This window comes from Lycorma delicatula, chromosome 4 (assembly GCF_047948215.1).
Source record: "Lycorma delicatula isolate Av1 chromosome 4, ASM4794821v1, whole genome shotgun sequence".
Classification (NCBI taxonomy): domain Eukaryota; kingdom Metazoa; phylum Arthropoda; class Insecta; order Hemiptera; family Fulgoridae; genus Lycorma; species Lycorma delicatula.
The window spans coordinates 199,848,607-199,871,285 of NC_134458.1; the positions used below are offsets into that span (position 1 = coordinate 199,848,607).

Sequence of the window (22,679 nt, forward strand, 5' to 3'; positions counted from 1 at the left end):
TAAATAAAATAAAATTATGGAGGATAAGAATTAATTCATATAAATAGACAAAAATAGAACTGAACTCCTCACTAAATTAGCGAAATAAAAGAAAATAAATACAGAATAAAATAAAAAAGATGAAAAGACAAATAAGTGAAGTTTTCATTCAATTGACTGATAAAAGAAAGAGAAAGTGACTACCGAAGTCGTAGAAGAACAAGAAGGATGAAAAGATTGTTTAAACGTTTTTCTTATTCAATTCGATTCCCACTTTTTCAGAATTTGAAATTGACATCCATTCTCAACACTGCATTGAGGTGGATGAATATACGAAAGATATAATAAAAATGTAGAATGATAGATTGAAGTTAAAATATAAATAAAGAAATGAAAGGAATGGAAAATAGTATAAAAAAGGGGGGGAAATGTTTTTTAGGCGCCTCATAAGCCTTACAACCTTTTACACAATTTTGTTGTATTATATTTAACTAACCACTGAGTAAATACCACTGTCAAGCTGTAATAAATATTACTAAACAGGCGCTCCACACTCATAAAAATTACTAGATAGTGGATACGGGTGTTCTTTGTTGGTTGGGTTTCTATTGAGCACACATCTAAGGAACGGCCGACCTGAGACTGTACAAGACTTCACTTCATTTAAATTCATACATATCATCCTCATTCATCCTCTGAAGTAATACCTTACGGTGTTTTCGGAGGCTAAACTGAATAAAATAGAGAGAGTTCATATTTGTATTTGCGGTAAGTAATTAAAAATTTTAAAGATATTATTTATAAACTGTAGAGTAGAACAAGTAGTATTGTAAGAGCTAATTTCAGCTTTTTTTTTATATAGTTTAATAAGTTTTTTTTTTTCAACATTTCTAATATTAAATATTGTATATTTATCAATCTGCTTGCACTGACTGGTTTGATGCAGCTCTCCAAGATTCCCTATCTAGTGCTAGTCGTTTCATTTCAGTATAACCTCTACATCCTACATCCCTAACAATTTGTTTTACATATTCCAAACGTGGCCTGCCTACACAATTTTTTCCTTCTACCTGTCCTTCCAATATCAAAGCGACTATTCCAAGATGCCTTAGTATCTGGCCTATAAGTCTGTCTCTTTTAACTATATTTTTCCAAATGCTTCTTTCTTCATCTATTTGCCGGAATACCTCTTCAGGTCACTTTATTTCACCCATCTGATTTTTAACATTCTCCTATAGCACCGCATTTCAAAAGCTTCTAATCTTTTCTTCTCAGATACTGCGATTGTCCAAGTTTCACTTCCATATAAAGCGACACTCCAAACATACACTTTCAAAAATCTTTTCCTGACATTTAAATTATATTTTCATGTAAACAAATTATATTTCTTACTGAAGGCTCGTTTAGCTTGTGCTATTCGGCATTTTATATCCCTCCTGCTTCGTCCATCTTTAGTAATTCTACTTCCCAAATAACAAAATTCTTCTACCTCCATAATCTTTTCTCCTCCTATTTTCACATTCAGTGGTCCATCTTTGTTATTTCTACTACATTTCATTACTTTTGTTTTGTTCTTGTTTATTTTCATGCGATAGTTCTTGCGTAGGAGTTCATCTATGCTATTCATTGTTTCTTCTAAATCCTTTTTACTCTCAGCTAGAATTACTATATCATCAGCAAATCGTAGCATCTTTATCTTTTCACCTTGTACTGTTACTCCGAATCTAAATTGTTCTTTAACATCATTAACTGCTAGTTCCATGTAAAGATTAAAAAGTAACGGAGATAGCGAACATCCTTGTCGGACTCCCTTTCTTATTACAGCTTCTTTCTTATGTTCTTCGATTGTTACTGTTGCTGTTTGGTTCCTGTACATGTTAGCAATTGTTCTTCTATCTCTGTATTTGAACCCTAATTTTTTTTAAATGCTGAACATTTTATTCCAATCTACGTTATCGAATGCCTTTTCTAGGTCTATAAACGCCAAGTATGTTGGTTTGTTTTTCTTTAATCTTCCTTCTACTATTAATCTGAGGCCTAAAATTGCTTCCCTTGTCCCTATACTTTTGCTGAAACCAAATTGGTCTTCTTCTAACACTTCTTCCACTCTCCTCTCAATTCTTCTGCATAGAATTCTAGTTAAGATTTTAGATCCATGACTAGTTAAACTAATTGTTCTACATTCTTCATATTTATCTGCCCCTGTTTTCTTTCGTATCATGACTATAACACTTTTTTTGAAGTCTGACGGAAATTCCCCTTTTTCATAAATATTACACACCAGTTTGTATAATCTATCAATCGCTTCCTCACCGGCACTGCACAGTAATTCTACAGGTATTCCGTCTATTCCAGGAGCCATTCTGCCATTTAAATCTCTTAATGCTCTTTTAAATTCAGATCTCAGTATTGTTTCTCCCATTTCATCCTCCTCAACTTCCTCTTCTTCCTCTATAACACCATTTTCTAATTCATTTCCTCCGTATAACTCTTCAATATATTCCACCCATCTATCGACTTTACCTTTCGTATTATATATTGGTGTACCATCTTTGTTTAACACATTAGATTTTAATTTATGTACCCCAAAATTTTCCTTAACTTTCCTGTATGCTCCGTCTATTTTACCAATGTTCATTTCTCTTTCCACTTCTAAACACTTTTCTTTAATCCACTCTTCTTTCGCTAGTTTGCACTTCCTGTTTATAGCATTTCTTAATTGCCGATAGTTCCTTTTACTTTCTTCATCACTAGCATTCTTATATTTTCTACGTTCATCCATCAGCTACAATATATCGTCTGAAACCCAAGGTTTTCTACCAGTTCTCTTTATTCCGCCTAAGTTTGCTTCTGCTGATTTAAGAATTTCCTATTTAACATTCTCCCATTCTTCTTCTACATTTTCTACCTTATCTTTTTTACTCATACCTCTTGCGATGTCCTCCTCAAAAATCTTCTTTACCTCCTCTTCCTCAAGCGTCTCTAAATTCCACCGATTCATCTGATACCTTTTCTTCAGGTTTTTAAACCCCAATCTACATTTCATTATCACCAAATGAGAGTCGCTATCAATGTCTGCTCCAGGGTAGGTTTTGCAGTCAACGAGTTGATTTCTAAATCTTTGCTTAACCATGATATAATCTATCTGATACCTTGCAGTATCGCCTGGCTTTTTCCAAGTGTATATTCTTCTATTATGATTTTTAAATTGGGTGTTGGCAATTACTAAATTATACTTCGTGCAAAACTCTATAAGTCGGTCCCCTCTTTCATTCCTTCTGCCCAGCCCGTATTCACCCATTATATTTGCTTCCTTGCCTTTTCCAATCCTTGCATTCCAATCTCCAACTATTATTAAATTTTCATCTCCTTTTACGTGTTTAATTGCTTCATCAATCTCTTCGTACACACACTCTACCTCATCATCATCATGGGCGCTTGTAGGCATATAGACGTTAACAATCGTTGTCGGTTTAGGGTTTGATTTTATCCTTATTACAATGATTCTATCGCTATGCGTTTTGAAATACTCTACTCTCTTCCCTATCTTCTTGTTCATTATGAAACCTACTCCTGCCTGCCCATTATTTGAATCCGAGTTAATTACTCTAAAATCACCTGACCAAAAGTCGCCTTCCTCTTCCCACCGAACCTTGGTTTAAAGAACGTTACTGGTTTAAATAAAACGTAGTTGTCTTTCAAAGTAATTTGGTTATAATAAAGCAGCTTAATAGAGGTAAAATATTTTCAGAATTCAAATGATAGATTATAAAAAATATCATAAAAATAATAAGTGAACTATTTTATTTGCAAAGATGATGTATTAATTTAAAAAAAAAACAAGTAAAATGAAATATATGTGTATTTTCTTAAAGCGTCAGGTGTAGATAAATTAAATACAGATATTTATTTTATTATTTTGACCTAGAATAATACTTTTTTTAATTTTATATATAACATACTGTTAACATAGATGTTTTTGCAATCAGGAAAATTTTAATATTTAAAAAAATTAAAAACAACATTAGATTACCAAGAGATTTTTAATTATACTTTTCCTCTCAGTAAGTTAATCTATTTTATTATCAGTAATTATCAGTATATTTTGTTATTTATTATAATTTTTTAACCGGATTTCTTTTATGTCTTCGTAAGCATAGCAATAGTGCAAATGGCCTAATAAAAATACTTTTTAGAGAATATTTGGGACGAGGAATCTGATAAAAGTTTAAAAATATCGTTTTTTTTTAATTTTTCATGTATCTACTTTTCCACTATATAAGAATAAATAACCGATGCCAGGAAAGTATATCAACTTTATAGTCAGTTTTTTTTTTAATTTCAAGACAATTTTATTTTAGTCAACTATTGTTTTGATCAGCAATTAAAATAATACGAATCCGAATAAAATTTAATTTAGCGCTTAGCTTTAAATTTTAAATTAAGTTAACTTGATTTAGATAAATTTACCTTACTTTCCACAGAATCAACAACCAATGATACCTATAAAATTACACTCACCCGTGCGCGCGCACACACACACACACACAAAAGTTATATTAATGACATGACCTCATTTAATGATGTTAAAACAACAACATGAAGAAGAAAACAAAGACAAAATGAATAGAAAGAGAAGGTAAAATCTTTTATACATACGAGTGAAAGAAGAGGTGGAGGGAGAAAGAGTAAATGAAATGAGACTATGCCGAGCAATATATCTGACAGTATACTTTTATACTTCCTAAAAGCCCACCACCACCTTTTCTTATTCTACTTAAATATAAACATACGAGTAAATAACATGTAGGTTCTAGTTTAGATTGAAAGTGGCACAAAAAAACGATAGAATTATACAACTGGGTTGTACTGAATTTACTGTCTTCGATTTACTCTTATAAAATGAGAAAAATTTACAACATATATACACATACGAATAAATACACAAATACAGGGAAAAATTATATTCCTCTCTTTATCTAAATAGCCTATTTCATTTTTTATAATATTTTTATACTTTACTACTGTTGTAATTGCAATGCACTACATATTCTTTAATTTTTAATATTGTACAGCTTTTATCCGGTTATCAATATTTTACGTTCTAATAACTTACTAATGATTGGTGAAATTAATGCAAAATTCGTTAACACAATAGGTGTTAAATTAAATAAAACTCAAAAAATTGGTTTACTTCCATTATAATTTTCACAAGTCTGTGTGTGTGTACACGCCCGCGCGTTAAAAAATGAAAAGTAGATAACGTACGAGTAAGTTATAAGCTAATTAAGATCAATCAAAAAAGTTGGCAAGATTATCGATTTTCAGCGTATGTAGAGCTGAAAAGTGGTAAATTTAAAAATTATTGATAATTTTTGGATCTTGACTAATTTTATTATTTATTTGTTTACTTATAAACTTCCTTATCGGATAAACCTATTCTTTTTAACCAAGAAAATAGTTACATATTATTATAAAAATTCCCGACCCAAAAAGGAAGCTGTACGTACGTCTTCCTCCTTCTGCACTATTATTGTTAATATGTATTTATAATTTAGATATCCAAAACTTTGAAATCTTAAAAAGTTCGAATATTTTTTTTTATTTCGCAGGAGGATGAAGGAGGCGATAAAAGTTTTTCAATTTTTCTTGTTTTTACATTTTAATTAATATTTTTTTTTTAAATTGCCCCTGTCAACTTTTCGTAAATTTTCACCTGAGCAAAATAATACCAGCGGGAAACAAACAGGTAACCACACCCTTCTTATACAATTATTTGGATTGATTATTTCTGATTTATGATAGTGATAAGGGTGGGAAAAATTTTAAAACATTTTTTTCACTACTATTATCAATCTTAAAAAGTTCCTCAGTAACAATTTCACAAAAATATTCCTGTTACTAAGGTAGTATTATTAGTCATGATTTAAAGGGAAACTACATCGCTGTTATGATTTTCATAAAAATTTAATAATTGAATGCCTTAAATAAATGAGTCACAATACTAAATTTTATAATTTTACGTTCATCAATTTCAGAGATATTACTCAAAATACATGTACATACACACATACATAAACAAACTATAATATATTTATAATTATATATATTAATTAATCCATATATATATATATATATATATATATATATATACATATATAATTATATACAGGTGTTTCTAAAATGGTGGGATGTCTATACTTTGTTGGATTCTGCTTGTAAAACTAAACAAAAAATACCGTTAGGAAAATGGCGATTTCTCCTTCGTTCTCCCCCTTTCCACCATTTTGTTATTTTTATATAAAAATTTATATATCAATTTCGGATAAACGAATCACATTAATATTTGGAAAGAATCTTGGTAGTAAAGTTTTAAAATTATAAAAAAATCAGGAATTAAATACCTTCGCAAATTACAAAATGGCAGCCATGTTTATTTCGTAATTCGTTATATCTCCGTAAATATTAGTTTTATTAAAATTTATGTTAATAAATTCACAGCACATATAAAAATTTCTGTAAATAAAAATCCCTAGAATATAATCCAGAAGTAAAAGGAAATCCACACAAACAAACTAATGTTTACGGAGATATAAGGGATTGAAAAACCAACATGGTAGCAATGTTTATTTTTCTACTCTACCTTTCCGCTCCAGCTCGCAGGGCTTCAATCGCCCGGCCGCGGCGGACTCAGCAGCAGGAGCCGGCCCAGCGTGGGATCGCTCCGGGAGAACCGCCTCGGCCACGCAGGCGAAGGATGACCGACGCCGACCCGACACTGTGCTCCGACACCGGGCTCTGGGGGCCACCACTGCCACTCTATAGTGGGGACCCAACTGCCGCTGAGGGAAAGCCCGGTCTCACTTCGATGGACGATCCGCAACTCCCCGACTTCGCCGGAGACAGCTTTCGGATCCAACAGCTCTTCTCAGTGCTAACGCAAAAAAACGGCCTTTTTTAGGGCCGCCACAAGGTTATTAATTACGAGCCGTCACAGCAATTTGATGACAACAGGTCTTCTCAGGGCTACCTTAAGGTTAGTAATTACAGTGAGCTGTCGAATCCAATCGTCGACAAAAACGGTCATTTTTAGGGCTACCATTAAGGTTAGTAAAGTGCCACGTGCCGTCGAAGCCATTCGGCGACAAAATAAAATGTTTTTATATTATAAATTCCTAATATAATTAGCTATGATTGATTCATAATTATTACTCGTATTTAAGATTACTAACTTTTTTTAAAAAAACTTGAAGGTTGTAAATTTTTACACTAATTTTAGCTGCGACGTAACAAGAGGTATAAAAGTGGGATTTTGACAGAACTATTCTCTTCTATAACCAATCTCTAAAGTATTGCGTAAGAATGAGATAAGGGGTTGGATTGAAAAATTGGAATTTTTTTTATGGTAATTTTTTTGGTTTGACGTTAAAAGCATTAAAATATTTACAAAATTTTTAATGATTTATTCCAGAAATTTAAATTAGATTATTTGGTTGACTGGAGGGAGTCTTACAAAATAATAAAAGTCTCTTCTGAATCAAGATTAAAAAAAAAATTATTTATCATTAAGATTAAAGCGATGATGCCCTTGTTAAAATGCCCGTAAGATATTCTAAAAAAAATATATAGCTAAATATTTTGAATCTGTTTACTTATACGTCAGTTGTAAAAAAAAATAACATCTTGTTATAAAAACAGATTCAAAAAGAAACTGAATAGTTTACACAAAAATTTCAATGTAAAGGCAAAATTATTTTAAAAAGTAATTGGGGTTTAAATTTTGATTTGTCTTTTTAATTTTTTTATTTTAAATATATGTTGAAGGTAAACAAAAATATTTTTAACATAAAACCATTGTAAAATTTTAGCATTGAAATTTACAAACCTTTTTTACAAAAGTAATTTTCATTTTTTTTCTTCAGCAATTAAAATTTTTAGCTAAAAATTCTCTGCTAGTAAATCATTTAAAAGAAAAGAAAATAGTTTTTCCAGGAGGAGATTAGAGTTCTTCTGTTCGAATTTGAAAAGAATTAGGAAGGGGAATTTATTAAATACTTTGTTGAATTTGTTTCGTAAAATGCATCTTGTGCATGTAAATTAACAAGGATTTGGTTCAATTTTTCGAAAGCCGGTTACTTTCTTTTGATTCAATAGAAATACTCGTACATGCTGAATGAAAAAAGTGTTTTAATTGTACTGTTTTTTAAGAGAATTTCAAATATTTACCAGTACTGAAAATATTTATAATTTTTATTATTTACAAGGGCACTGGTTAATAATTCAATTAAATCCAAAAACTAATATTTCCGTCATGTAAATTGTTACGCATAGTTAAAATAAATTTATTATATAATTTTGATAAAACGAGGTATTTTGCCGTTTTAACATAAAATAACGAACAAAGAGAAAAGAAAACTACAACAGAGATTATAAGTTAATAATCACGCAGCTTTGCGTATTTCGCAATTATCTCGAAAACAGTGAGGAAATCGTCACAAGTGGAGGTAATTTTCTGAAGAACATAAAATTTTCCGCAAATGCAATTGCCCGGCTCTGATGGTGCTCTTAGTTCCGAAGTTACTAAGGAGGATCAAAGTTGAAAATTGGTAGACAACCGTTTTGTTCTTTACACCATTGTGAGTGTGAGTCACAATCTCATCTTCTGGACGAATGCATTGGTGGCTCATCCCAACCCCGTAGGGGAAAACACCTTATGACGTTACCGGTCGCCACACCACCCACAACGTTCCGAGCACTGAGAGATTTACCGGAGATCGTCTTTAGACCTTCTAACTGATTACATCTCAAAGTCATCAGCCAGGCCACAGTAGGGATGCCACCGATGTAAATGCTTCGGTAGACATTTGCAAAAGTCAGTAAAATACAAATCAAATTTTGCCTTCACGTAGGCCTCAAACGAACATTTTCACATCCAACCTAACATGATTATCTAAAACTAATGAACCGAGACCGCGAAAGCTTAGTCTATATTTGACAACATCGTACATGACTGCGAATGCATCAGAAAACGAACGAGTTGTAAGTCAAATCAGTGCTACACATATACCACTCAAAATTATGTTTTACGCAACTTAGAAATTTAGACCTACACCCAATCAGTCGACCAAATTAGGTCACCTAATAAGGGGAACGTAACCTCATTCCGGTCCGCGCAGGAGCAGGGGACAAACCCCGCACTCCCACCCAGTTCCATCATGGAATCTCACGCGATATTACAAGTCACAATCAGGGACCGGAACCGGCGGGATGAAGCCACGCTCCCGATCGCACGGGCTACCAAACCCCGGTAGCGCGGCCACACCCGCCAGTAGGAGCCCCAAATCGAATCACAAACGATACCAATATAACCGTGGCACGATGCCAATGCGCCTACCTCCAACTAGTCCAAGCCTAGGCCGGAACTCTAGTCACTGGGTACCCTATCATGATCAAATACCTCGATTAAATTCCCTCTGCAGACCTACACACCGCAAGAACGCGAAAAAACCAGCCACTATAGACCGCTCCTCGCGGATCATCAATTTAATACGGAGATCCAGAAAGAAATGTATTCTCCCAAGTTCCCTTACAACTCGTGAACGTTAAACCTCATATCGGGGACAGCCATAGAGGGCGTGATCCATTGTATCATCAGTCCCACAATCCGGGCATTGATTCGATTCCACCAAATGAAAACTAGAAAAACTCGCCCGAAAGGCACCATGCCCGGAAAGAAACGTTGTAATATACCGATTGGGGGAAACCCATCTAATCGCACCAAAATAAGACACTATAGGAAATATACCATGCGTGTAGCGAGCGACCTGTGGGAGATTCGTCCCACCTGACTTGCCAATACGCAAGGCCCCGGTTTTCAATCTCCTGCTTTCGTTCTGACGTCAATAGGTCATTTACCTTAGAAATGTAACTTTCATTACGCTAATTAGCCAAGATATCTACTAGTTTGACTCCGGCTATAACACAGACTGCCTCCCACGAGAATGTTCTATAACCGCCTATAACAGCCAGAGAGAGAAGTCGCTAGGCTCGTAGCAAAATGTCCGCGTAACACCTAAAAGCCAAGCGGTGAGCCCACACAGTCGCAGCATATAGAATTTACCTTTGTACCTCTGATGCGTCCGGAGGTTTCTGTGGCTTAAGTGATTGATCATGGTGATTTGGCTTTCGGTCGTGTGTGTATTTTCCAATAGTTTCAAGTTGTGCCGATACCATTCGGCGGCTGCTGTGTAGCATTGATCAATTTATATATTACATTTGCTTCAGTTTTGCGGTGTATAAGGCACAAAATTTTGCGACGCGTATCCGCCTCACCACGGGGAAGAGGTGGCAACGATTTCTGATCGTAAGCCCCCGTCACAAATAAGGGAACACTCTCTAGTCCAACTTGCGTTCTTTTCAGAAGGAGGGCAGTAATCCGTGGTTGTACACTTATTACCGATCCAGAAGCGGCTAAGAGATACGAAAAGTAACAAGGAAATATTGAAGGTCCCCAGCTGTCTGTGGCTCACTGCGGACAGGAGTCACATTTTTGGGCTTGCCCAAACTTATTAAGTAGGAAGAATACAACGAGTATGCCTAAATCTGGAGGGGTGAGGCTAGGGTAACTCTGGCCTTGCTACAGAAGCTTTTAGTTAGGCCTGGGCGGAAGATGAGAACAGAAAATTTCCCTGTTCTCCTCAAGTTCAGAGGGCGAAAACTCTGGCATGGATGTAGGGACTTCCACCCGGGAAGTTAGAGGCGACCTGTTGGTCGAAAGGTGCAAGGCGGCACAGGGTAGACCTGGTAGTTCTGTCGTGATGTCAGATGCGGACCAGCAGAGCATCGACAATCTTCTGGATTTGGTTGATAGTCCCCGCACCGTGCAAAGGCGAGGAATAGAATTTTGCCAAGACTTAGGAACCAGTTTGATGCACAAACTTAGAAGGATTGCTAGAAAAGACTAGCCGAAACACGAAAAGTCGGGCCGTCAAATGTGCATGGTGTACCGAGGCTCTTTGAGAGTATGACTGCATACGCGGCACCAGTTTGGGCGCATAGGTTGGATAGAAATAGAGCACTGCTTCAAACTTTAAGGAGTGCCCAGCGCAGTGGTGAAAGTTTGGGCAGACATGTGGTATTGCGAAGAGGTCGGGTGGCCGAGGTATTTGGGATGCGGTTTCGAGCCGGGCCAGAACCGGAGCGGAATGGTGATCACAATGCACCAGGGCTAAATTTCGTCCAGTTGCCCATCTCCCGTCTGCGGAAGAGGCTATGGAGCCTCGCGATGGAGGCAGCTTGAATGGCACACCACGATTAAGGGAAGATTCTTGTATAGGTTTATACAGGATTTGGGGGGATGGTACGCCTCGAGTTCATTTTTAAGGGCAACGGGTGCCCAGGTCCTCAGCTGCTCCCGGGCACCAGAGTGCTAGCTGCTCTGGACGCGAACGCCAAGTCTTCCGCCTGGGATTCACCACTCACTGACCCCAGAGGCGCTGGTCTCAAAGAGTTCGTGGAAGCCAGGAACCTCTACTTGATTAATGATGCAGAACAGCCGCCAACTTTCTCTTCCGAACTGGGAGAAAGTTACCTAGACGACACAATGGTGACGGATGACTTGCTTTGAAGTACAATTAGTTGGACTGGCTGGCCCGAGGCCAGTGTGAGCGATCATAGTCTTATAACCTATGAGATCGTTTACGGAGGCGGTCTAAGACTCCAGTTTCGGGTCGCTAAGAGGAGGTGGAATTGATGGCTGAGCAATTCGGCCGGGCCATCAAGACTGGCTGCGGGTCCTACGGCGGCCTCGGCTAATGGACGGACCCGTATGAGGAGGCCAGTTTGCTGATTGGAGAGTGCCTGGAGCCGACAAGACCGCTGCTTCCGGGGAGCCGTCTGTTAAACGCAGGCGGAAGCCCGAGAATAAGTGATGGTCCTCTGGCATTAGCGTGCAGCGCGCAATGTTTAGGTCTGCTAGGAATAAATGTCAGCGTCCCTCACTAACGGAGATTATCGTCGACGACGTGCGCGCTGAGCGTCTGCGGATTTACCGGCGCGACCATAATAAAAATGATCATGCTATCAAGGAAGCCAAACTCATGTTTTGGCAAAACTCCGTACGCGAGTTGCAGCCCAACCGCTGGTAGCTCGGAAATTCATGCTACAGGCCGAAACCATTGCACGTGCTGTCCAGTGTTCGATGCAGGTTTGCTAGTCGTGACCATAGTTTAATTTCTGTGGCGACTTACTGGGTGTTCCTGGATACTCTGTTTCCGAATGCTCCGTAGGGTGAAGCGGAAGTCGGCGTCAGGGCGGGTGATACACCATTCATTGGCGTACGGGCTGTGGATCCCGTAGATATAGACCGAGAGGTTTCTCGAATCGCACTGAAAAAGGCAACCGGGATTGACCAACTTGATCCGGATATATTTTATCATCTGCTGCCTGTCATAAGAGAGCCGCTTGGCAGACTGTTCTCGGGGTGCCTAAGCTGGGGCCGTTTTCCGGATTACTGGAAGGTGGCTTTGGCAAGGGTGCTCATAAAATCTGGAAAGGATCATAGGTAGGTCAGTGGTTATCGTCCCATCAGTCTCTTGCCGGTTATCGGTAAGTTGCTGGAAAGGGTGGTTTTGGAACGGTTCTGGGAAAGCATCAATATAAACTGTTTTCTAAATCGAGGCCAGTATGGCTTCATGAGAGGGGTTGGCAATGATGATTGAATCTTAAGTGCTCTTACCGAGATGGAAAGCGTCGACTGCAAATATGTTTTGGCAATTTTTATTGATATATAGGAAGCATTTCCTTTCTTGTGTTGGAGTTCTGTCTTCTATGAGTTGGAATGCCGCAATATTCCCGTAGCCCTGCAGGCCGTAGTACGAGACTATTTGTCAAATCGCTCTGCTCTGTTTAAAGATGCGCACCTGTTTGTGGAAAAGTCCGTCACCAGGGGAAGCCCACAGGGTTCCGTACTCAATCCCCTGCTGTAGAACTGGTCTTTGATGGATATCTGGGATTGACATTTCCAGAAGGCGTCACGGACCAGGCTTTCGCCGATGATTGTCTCCTTTTCGTTCGTGGACTGCATTTGGAAGATTGAGCGCAAGCGGCCTTGTCGACCGCGGAGGGCTGAATGGACATTCAAAATTTAAAAATTTCTGTGCCCAAGACGTAGTTAATGCTTCTCAAGGGCGCTGACAAATTATCGTACAGCCGAAACCACCACATTAAGTACAAAGACTGTGTAATCAGCTGAGTTAGGGTTCATATATACCTAGGTGTTTTGTTCGATGAGAAGTTGCTGTTTAGCAACCACATTAGCCACAGTTGCGTTCGCTACTTGCTAATCTCTATGTGACACACAAACTTAGGAGGATTACTGGGAAAGACTATGGGTTATCGGGTCGTCAAATGTACATGGTGTACTGAGGTACAACATGATCTTTGAAAACATGATCTCTTACGCGGCGCCCGTTTGGGCGCGTAGGTTGGAAATGAATAGAGAACTTGTTCAAAATTTAAGGAGTGACCAGCGCAGAGCCTTAATTGTATGTACTGGTGTTTTTAAAACTACGTCATACGAGGATACCGCTGTATTGCGAAAGGCTCTCCCAATCGATATAGGGGTGAAAGTTCGGATAGCCATGTGGAGATTGCGGAGAAACCGGGAGGCTGAGGTATTTGGGATGCGATTTCGGCCGGGGCAGTACCGGAACGGAACGGAACGGTGATCACAATTTATCGGATCAAAATTTTGTTCAGTTGCCCAGTTCCCGCCTGCGGAAAAGGTTGCAGAGCCTCGGAAGCATGGCAGCTGGAATGGGACACTACGACTAAGGGGAGATCCCTGTACTAGTTTATACCGGATCTGGGGGAATAGAATTGCCTCGAGTTCTTTTTTTAAGGGCAACGGTTGTCCAGATGCTCACCAACCAAGTTAATTTGAACTAATATCCGTTTCGATTTCGCCTGGCAGCTGATGAGCTGTGCGTCTGCGTGGAGGTCCATTCAAATGAACATCTGATATTTGACTGCCCTGCTCTTGGGGAGCCAGAGACCGGGCCACCACGGAACTCAGTGGTCAAGGGAAAATTGGCCACTCATAAGCGGCGAGTCAATGTGGCGAGAACCGCATTGTCGGACCGTATTCTTTGATGCGGTTGCTATGTTCAACCGACATCAATAGTTTACTTAAGGGAAAGACTCCTAACGCACTGCTTTGGGAAGCTAACCTTGAGATGTATGACGGACCACCCGCTGAGATGTATTAGGGCTCCAACCGCTTTAATATGGTGGACAGGGACTTTCTGGCATTCAGCGACTTTGCGTAGCAACCTTGTTTCCGCCCCTTTCACTCTGAGGACTATCAGTAGATCAACCGGCATTGCCCCCTCCAGTACCTCCACTGCCTTGCGAGATATCGTCCGATAGGCAGACCTTATCCGCAGGCAGCACTTCCGATACAGCGGGTCTAACACTCCCTTGTATCTGCCGTAATCTTAACGCACTAGCAAAAATCTCCGCACCATATAATAGTGAGGAGTACATCACGCTCAACAGAAGCCTCCTCCTCTGTTCACAAGGCCTCTTGTGTTGCGGAGGAGAGCTGCAACCTCACACATTACTCTTTCTTCTTTCTCTCTGGCCTCCAAGATATGGGTCCCAAATTTAAGCCCTGCGTCAACCCATATCCCCAAATATCCGATAGCATTTTTTACACAATCCTCCTTTCCTCCAATTGAACAATCAGGTTTGGGCGTCGTTTCCTAATAGTAATTAAGACTATCTCTGTCTTTTCTGGCTCTAGTTCCAATCCTACACTAGCCATCCGGGCACTAACAGCTCGATATGAAATCCAAATTTTGTCAACAATATCCTTCTTAGTGGCTATACCGTAGTGGTTATACTAATCACTACACTGATATCATCAGCATATCCAAAAAAACCAGTTTAAACCTTTGTAGTAAAAGCTTTGAAATAAATAACATTGTTAGTATACCGTCTACTAGTCCCCCATCCTGCTCTTCTTCTTTACACATAAGAAATAGAAATATTTAAACGAATCCTCTACTGTTCTCTGCGCAAAGCCCGGGCAACGACGAGTAACCCAGCTGATACACTTGGGTATATATATACATATATATAAATTATACATATATATATATAAATATATATGTATAAATAATAGATATCCCTCCAATGAAAAGTTAATTTCCTCTTTCTCCTGACTACGAAAAGTGCAAAATCTTTCGTTTTTTGAAAAACCGAAAAAATCTAAATCATTCCCAAAGAAATCTTAAAAAATTTCAAAGTTCAAGTAAAAAAATACTTCTAATTTGTTATAAATAATTTAATTATTGAAACAGTAAAGCTTTCTATTTTATCTCTCATGTCTACAGAACAAGTAGCCCATTTTTAAAAAATGAAATACCAGAGGAAAATTTAATCCATTTCATAAAAAAAATTAAAATTATGCGATTATTTTTAGGTGATTATTATTAGGTGTAAAATTAATTAGGTGATGCTGATGATATCAGGGTAGTGATTAGTGCAGCCACTAAGAAGGATATTGCTGATAAAATTTGGACTTCATATCGAGCCGTCAGTGCCTGAATGGCTGGTGTAGGATTGGAACTAGCGCCAGAAAAGACAGAGATAGTCTTAATTACTACTAGGAAACGACGCCCAACCATGATTGTTGAATTGCAGGGAATTACGAATTATGAGATAGTTTTGAACATAAACGGATAAATTTATAATGCCAAAAACCTTCCTAAAAATCCAATAAATACAAAGTTAAAATTATAAATTTGAACGACACAGCGATTCTCATGCTTTAAGCGAACATTGGTAAATTTTAGGCAAATACTAAAAACAAAACGCACTTTCAAATTTATATAAGTTAAAGTATATAACACATATATATCGTTATATAACTGAACACTGATGTTTCTAAGTAAACGAACATATAGATATTTAAAATAGATGTGAACACAGGTAGGCGTAAAAATTAATTCTTTTTAACAAATTACTAGTTGACTGATACTATTTAATACTATTAAATTACTAGTTGATTAATAAATTTGATAACCTGGAATCTTGAATGAGAGTGTTATATAGAAAAACCGATTCGGTAATAATAGTAATGAAATTTATTCCACGCATATTTTGGAATGTACTACGATATCAAACCCTACTTTCTTGAACTTACATACGCTCGGTTTTTGAATTACGCTTTACCGTAAAATGCCCCGAGAATAAAATAGGGAGAGTGAAAACAAAGAAGGAACGATGGAATACGAGATAAAGAGAGAAACTAGAAGAGGGTGTTTGCTTCAAATGACGTCACAAGAGAGTTTAATCAACAGATGTCCGGGAGGATGAAACAAACGAGAAAAGGGGAGAGAGTTCCTAGAGGAGAGCGTGGGTTTGCTGCTGACGTCACGGGAACGATCAATATATGAATCGTGAACACAACATCCGCACCCAAGCCGACGAGAATGTCAAGAGCACAAGACTCCCCCCTAATAACCCCTGCGACTGAAACCAACCCCGTTTTGCAACCCTCCTGCATTGTGCAACACCAGTTAGACAACGTAAATAGTACGTAATACGGTGTAATATGGGAATAATAAGGGAATTGTGTACACTCCCTGTAATTATGTAGTAAAATTAATTAACAGACAATTAAGACTCATTGCCTAAAACTTTAAATAGAATAATAAGTAATTTATATAATATAATTAATATTTTAACACCGTCACTGTTTTGTCATAATATACATAATAAATTTACCCTACCGAGCAGAGCTAATGAATAAAATGTATAGTTTCATAACATAAAGGAGAAATAAATTAAATTAATCTATTGTACTGAAATCCCCGTGTCAGTCTTTATTGCAGCTATGACGTATGTAAAACAGCTGAAGTGCAAGAGACACCAGTTATAATTCCTCTTTTTGAGAGGCACGATGTATGTCACTGTAGTTCATACGATGTCATTTTTAAGATTAAATATCCTATGAACTTCGGTAAACTTGTAATGGTAATTTGCATTTACGAGCTCAGTAATAAATATTTCGAGAGAACATTTCAGTTCTCAATTTCATTACTACTACTACTAGTTATAATTTCCTTTTATTACGTAAATTTTTCATCAAAAACTTGATGAAAACTAAAGAAAGTTATCCTTTACTAACTACTTTTTAACTAAGTCCAATTTATACGCTTGTGAATTGCATAAAAAAACGGTAACGTGTTGCGCAACTTTCCCAACTTAGTTGGAAAATATCCCCACCTCATTAAAAAATTGCGTTTATATAAAACATTTATTACAACCAATATACTATGAATAGAAATCAAAATTTTAGTTTTTATATTAAAGAAGTTTGTGAACTTCTTTTGAAATATTTCTCAAATTAAGAATTAACTACCCTTAAATCATATTTGACACCAATAATTAACTATTAAATTTTAAAAGAATAATAAATAGAAAATAATCAATAGAAAATAAATAAATAAACAATTTCAATTGATTGAAATTTGTATATTTTAGATATTTTTAGGAAGGTGTTTTTGAAAAATTTTATTTTCACAAATATTATATACATTGAAGGAGCAATAAATAAGTAAGGAAAAATTAATTCCTCTGACATTTTTATTAAGATACAACATACCTCCTCATCCTTAACCGCAGTTAAGGGTGAATTTTATCATATATCTCTTTATTTGATCTTAATCTGTGGCCTTCTTGGACCATCGATTCTTCTTAAAAGTCTTCTTTCTGTTTTTAAATTTTCTATTCTAGTTACACTAGTAGTTTCTACGCTGGCAAGATTACTGGTCTTACTTGCGCTATAATGTATTAAATTTGCATTTATAGAAAGTTTATTTTTATTGTAAATATTTTTAGTGTAAGTTTAGTCGTTGTAAAATGTGTTTTTTGGTCTCGATCACTCGTTTATCTGTTCCGTTTTTACTAATTATTTCATCAAGGTATTTAAAACGGTCCGTGATGTTGATTTCTATCGTATTTTTGGGATATTTTCTGGCAGTTCTCATCATTTCTGTCTTTGAAAAGGAGATCTGCAAGCCTGTTTTTTTCAGTTACTTCTTTTAAATGGTTAATTTAGTTAAATACCTTTGTATAATATAAAATGTATAATACTTTTCTTTTAAATCATATATGTTCTAGTAACATTGAAATAACATATATATCTTCTTTCCATTACAGTTTCTAGTAACACAGAACACGCATGTAGTGTGATTAAGAATAAGGTGATTTTAACCTGTTAAAAGGAATCGGATGGATTAAAAGAAAAAAACCTGAAAAGTTGAAAGGTATTAAGGATCCGGAAAATAGGGCAAACGCTCGGGGTAGAGAAGAAATTGTTTTATTTAATAACAAACACTTTAATAAATTAACACTTCAGTAACGTAAGGAAGGAAAATAAACGAAAAACAAAAGGAAATCAAGAAAATTAAATATAAGTTATTCAGTAGTATTCCGTTGAGCCTCTAAAGAACTCCTTTAAGAAAACAAGAAATGGTCATTCAAAGATATTTCTTCGTTACAAAAAAAACAAAACACTTTATTCACCCGTATTATTCATCAGATGTAAATTGTAAAAAATTTTTTCTTAGTATATTTAAAAAAAAATAGAAATAGTGATGTCACATAAAAATAAAATTAGAAATAGTGATGTCACATAAAAATAAAATAAGATCAAAATAATAAAACTATAATCTATAAAATGAAGGAAAGTCATGAATTGACATAGGGAAATGTCGACTAAGATGAATACATGATTTTGAAGCCCAGTGTATATTTTTAAAACATTGTTTTAACAAAAAACATTTATTTAATTTCTTATCAATTTATTTAATATTATCTCTAGCAATACCGTAGTTTAAGTCAAAATGGAATTCAAAGATCTAATTAAGAAACGAGGTATTATGAAAAACTGTATAGCAAAATTAAAACCTTCATTGATAATTTAATTCCGAATCAGATCTGTTTACTGTTAAATTTTATAAGCTGTTAGAATACGAAAAAACCTTTTTTGAAGTTCAGTCTGAAATAGAATTGTACAAAGATGCAACAAATAAAGAATAGAGGATAGGGACATATACGATAATATTTTTGATAAACTTAAATTAAAACATGCAAAACTAGAAAATCGTTTCAAAAAGTCAGATCTAATTGATTCAAATAAAATAATTAACAAACCCAATCAAATTACATTAAAACCTATACAAATTGAGCCCTTTCATGGTGATGTGAGAGTTTAGCATAAGTTTTTTTTTTATCTTTTTAATAGTTTAGTCCATAACCGTAAGAAATTATCTGATGTTGAAAGATTTTACTACCTTACAAATTTCTTAAGGGGTAATGCACTAGATGTAATAAAAAATTTATCAGTGACATCTGAAAATTATGAAGCTGCAATAAAATTACTTAAACCTCTTTATGACAAACAGCTAATTGCAGCTAAATATGCTATAGGAATAATTAATCTAAAACCATTAAAAAAGGAAAATTCCGAAAATTTATCCAAATTCACTGATCAAATTTATTCAAATATTAATACATTAAAGAATCTAAATATTAATCATTAATAATTTATTATAATACAATTAATTACTCAAAATTTTAATTTAAATACTTTAAAAGACTAGGAAGAAAAATTAGAAGATAATTAATTCCCGAAGTTAGAACAACTTATTTCTTAGAATCTAAGCGTAAGTTACTTGAATCCGTCGACATAATTCAAGGTAATGAAAAATCACAGCGATCTAATGTATGCTTTAGCGGCAAAAGAAACGATTCTTCCAAACCTAGTTCTAATAAAACTACATTTTATGTAAATAATTCTAATAATTTTATATGTGCATTGTATAAAACTATCAACCATCAATTGTGTCAGTGTGATAAATTTTTAAAATATGATATTAATGAAAGGAAAAAAATTGTATTTCAGGAAAAATTATGTCTTAATTGTTTAAGTAAACAGCATATCGTAAAAGATTGCCCAAGCAATCGTAAATGTAAAAAATGCTCACGAAAGCATCATACACTAATTAATTTAGATAAAACGCTGCAAGAGGAAGCAAATAAATCATCCAAGCCTTATCAAGCTACCCGGACTAATGGTTCATATTGTACCTTAAAATCAGAATCTAACAAATCTGTTTTACTTGTAACAGCTGTAGTTAATGTCAAGGATAAACAAGGTAATTTCATTCAAGCCAGGGTTTTACTTGATTCAGCTTCGATGATTTCATTTTGTTCTGAGGGGTTTGCTGCTAAACTTGGGCTTCAAACTTGTCTTAATGCAGATATCAGGTATTAGTGATGTTGTTACTCAGTATAAGTTAAGTGTTGATTTAAATATTAATTTTAGGTATGAAAATTTCAATTTTAACTTGAAATGTCATACTGCCATCGATTACAGGTTTGTTGCCGAATGATTTTGTAGACGTAACCGACTGGGAAATTCCTTGTCACCTTTTTCTTTCCGATCCTAATTTTAATGTCCCTGGGCAAGTGGATGTTCTTCTAGGAGTTCAATATTATCTTTCTTTGCTTATTCCTGTCCAGTTAACTCATAATTCTAATCATACTTCAAGAAACTCGTCTTGGTTCATAGTCTCTGGTCAAATCCCTACTAAACCTATTAAACGGACAAATAATTCAGATTCAATAGCACTTTTTGTTAGTAATGAACAAGTTTCCTTTCAAATAGAGTCATTCTGGAGATCTAAATAGATGGAAGATCGTTTACTGACTAAGGAGGACTCTTTCTGCGAAAAATATTTCGTTGAAAATACCTTTCGTGATGAGCAAGGCAGATTTGTTGTATCTCTTCCTTGTAAGGAAAACTGTACTTTAGGAGATTCGTTTGAGAACGCCTGGCCATCCAATCAGCCTGTCGTTTCTATGATTCCGCCAAATTCGCTAAAGAAAGACTAGAAGCCTAGCAAAACTAACGTGTTTTCAGCTGCTCTTAAAACAACAGAAACTGCAGAACTTTCAAAACCATTTTCTTCGTTTGTACGAACATTAAACATATTTTCATATTGTCGTCGTTTCATTTACAATTTAAAAAAATATAAATAATCGTATATTGTCAAATCTTTCACCGGAAGAAATCAATTCCACGTTGGAAATTCTTATTCGTCAAACTCAAAAATTGTATTTTGCTAAGGAATTAGACCATTTAAAGAAAAATACTGCTGCATCGAAGAAAAGCAAATTAGTTTCTCTTAATCCATTTTTACATCAAAATGGTATTGTTCGCGTTGGAGCTCATTTAAATTTTTCAAATTTGTCTTTAAATGCTAAACATCCTGTAATTTTAAGTCCTCATAGACATCTTACTCGATTGATTATTTTGCATGAACATTTAAGATTATCGGATGGAGGATTACAATTAATTCATTCGTTACTTAGACAGAAATATTGGATTGTCAATTCTAAAATCATAATTCGTTCTGTCATCGATAAGTGTTTGACATGTTTTCGTTTTAGAACTGAGCCTCATAGTCAGTTACTTGAACAACCCCAAAAAGAAAGAGTCACAATTTCCAGACCGTTACAGTCAACTGGTGTTGACTATGCGGGTCCAATACTTATCCGTCATGGTGGTGACGTACTCGATCTACTAATCCTGCGACTATTAAAGCTTACATTGCATTGTTTGTATGTCTCAGCACGAAGGCAGTACAGCTTGAACTTGTAACTGATTTATCTACAGTAAGTTTTATAGCTGCCCTATGAAGATTTGTAGGACGCCGAGGATTGCCTTCTCGTATTTTTTCGGATAATGGAAAAAACTTCTGCGGTGCAAATATTTATCTTCAAGAAATGTATTTTCTTAAAACCGATAATGCCAACTCCAAAATTAAATCTTTCTGTACTTAAAACAGCATAAGGTGGTCTTTCATTCCTCTATACTCTCCTAGTTGAGGTGGTTTGTGGGAAGCTGCTGTGAAGAGCATGAAATTTTACCGAAGTAGAGTCATGGGAAATTCTGTTTTAAATTACGAAGAGTTATCCACTTTATTAATTCAGATAGAAGCATGCTTAAACTCCAGGTCATTATACTTACCGTCAACCGATTCCTCTGATGCAGCTCCACTTACGCCTGGACGTTTTTTAACCTTTGCTCCGTTAACTTCTTCACTTGATCCTGATTTCTCAGGCATTAATATAAATAGACTTACTAGGTGGCAGCTTATACAAAAAATATTGAAAGACCTTTGGAAAACATGGATAAATGACTATTTACATTCCTTGCAGCAGAGGAATAAATGTAAGATCTCCAATAATATCACTTGTGTTGGCAATGTAGTTATAGTGAAAGAAAGTAATCTCCCTCCACTAATGTGGAAATTGGGAAACATTGTTAAGGTATATCCAGGTGATGATGGACTAGTTAGAGTAGCTGATGTAAAAACTAACAACACAATAGTGTAATGAATGAAATTTCTTTAACTTCTATTTTTATGTATTTGTCTATTTTTTAATTTTATTTGTTTTTGTAGCTTTTGCTTTTACAATATTGTAATTTTTACTTAAATTAGCTTTAAACTCTTGTGTACTTTCAAGGTTTTTATGTTAATTATTTTCATATATTACGTTTTCATTTTGCATATTACCTTTGTTATTTTGTGATAATGTATTTTAGAATTATAATTAATGTA

The 22,679-nt window shown here is 35.6% G+C and overlaps 2 protein-coding genes across 2 annotated transcripts in view; both read left to right on the forward strand.

The window, feature by feature from the left end:
• LOC142322784 (uncharacterized) overlaps nucleotides 1-21,715 on the forward strand; it is a 64,347-nt gene extending 42,632 nt beyond the window's left edge. Inside the window, exon 2 of the mRNA XM_075361861.1 lies at nucleotides 21,182-21,715. Within this exon, the coding sequence (XP_075217976.1) occupies nucleotides 21,182-21,715 (534 nt within the window). The remainder of the gene's footprint in view (nucleotides 1-21,181) is intronic.
• A 281-nt stretch (nucleotides 21,716-21,996) lies between these two features.
• LOC142322785 (uncharacterized) lies at nucleotides 21,997-22,452 on the forward strand. The gene has a single exon (XM_075361862.1). The coding sequence runs from the start codon at nucleotides 21,997-21,999 to the stop codon at nucleotides 22,450-22,452; it is 456 nt and encodes a 151-aa protein (XP_075217977.1).
• Nucleotides 22,453-22,679: the final 227 nt, after the last annotated feature.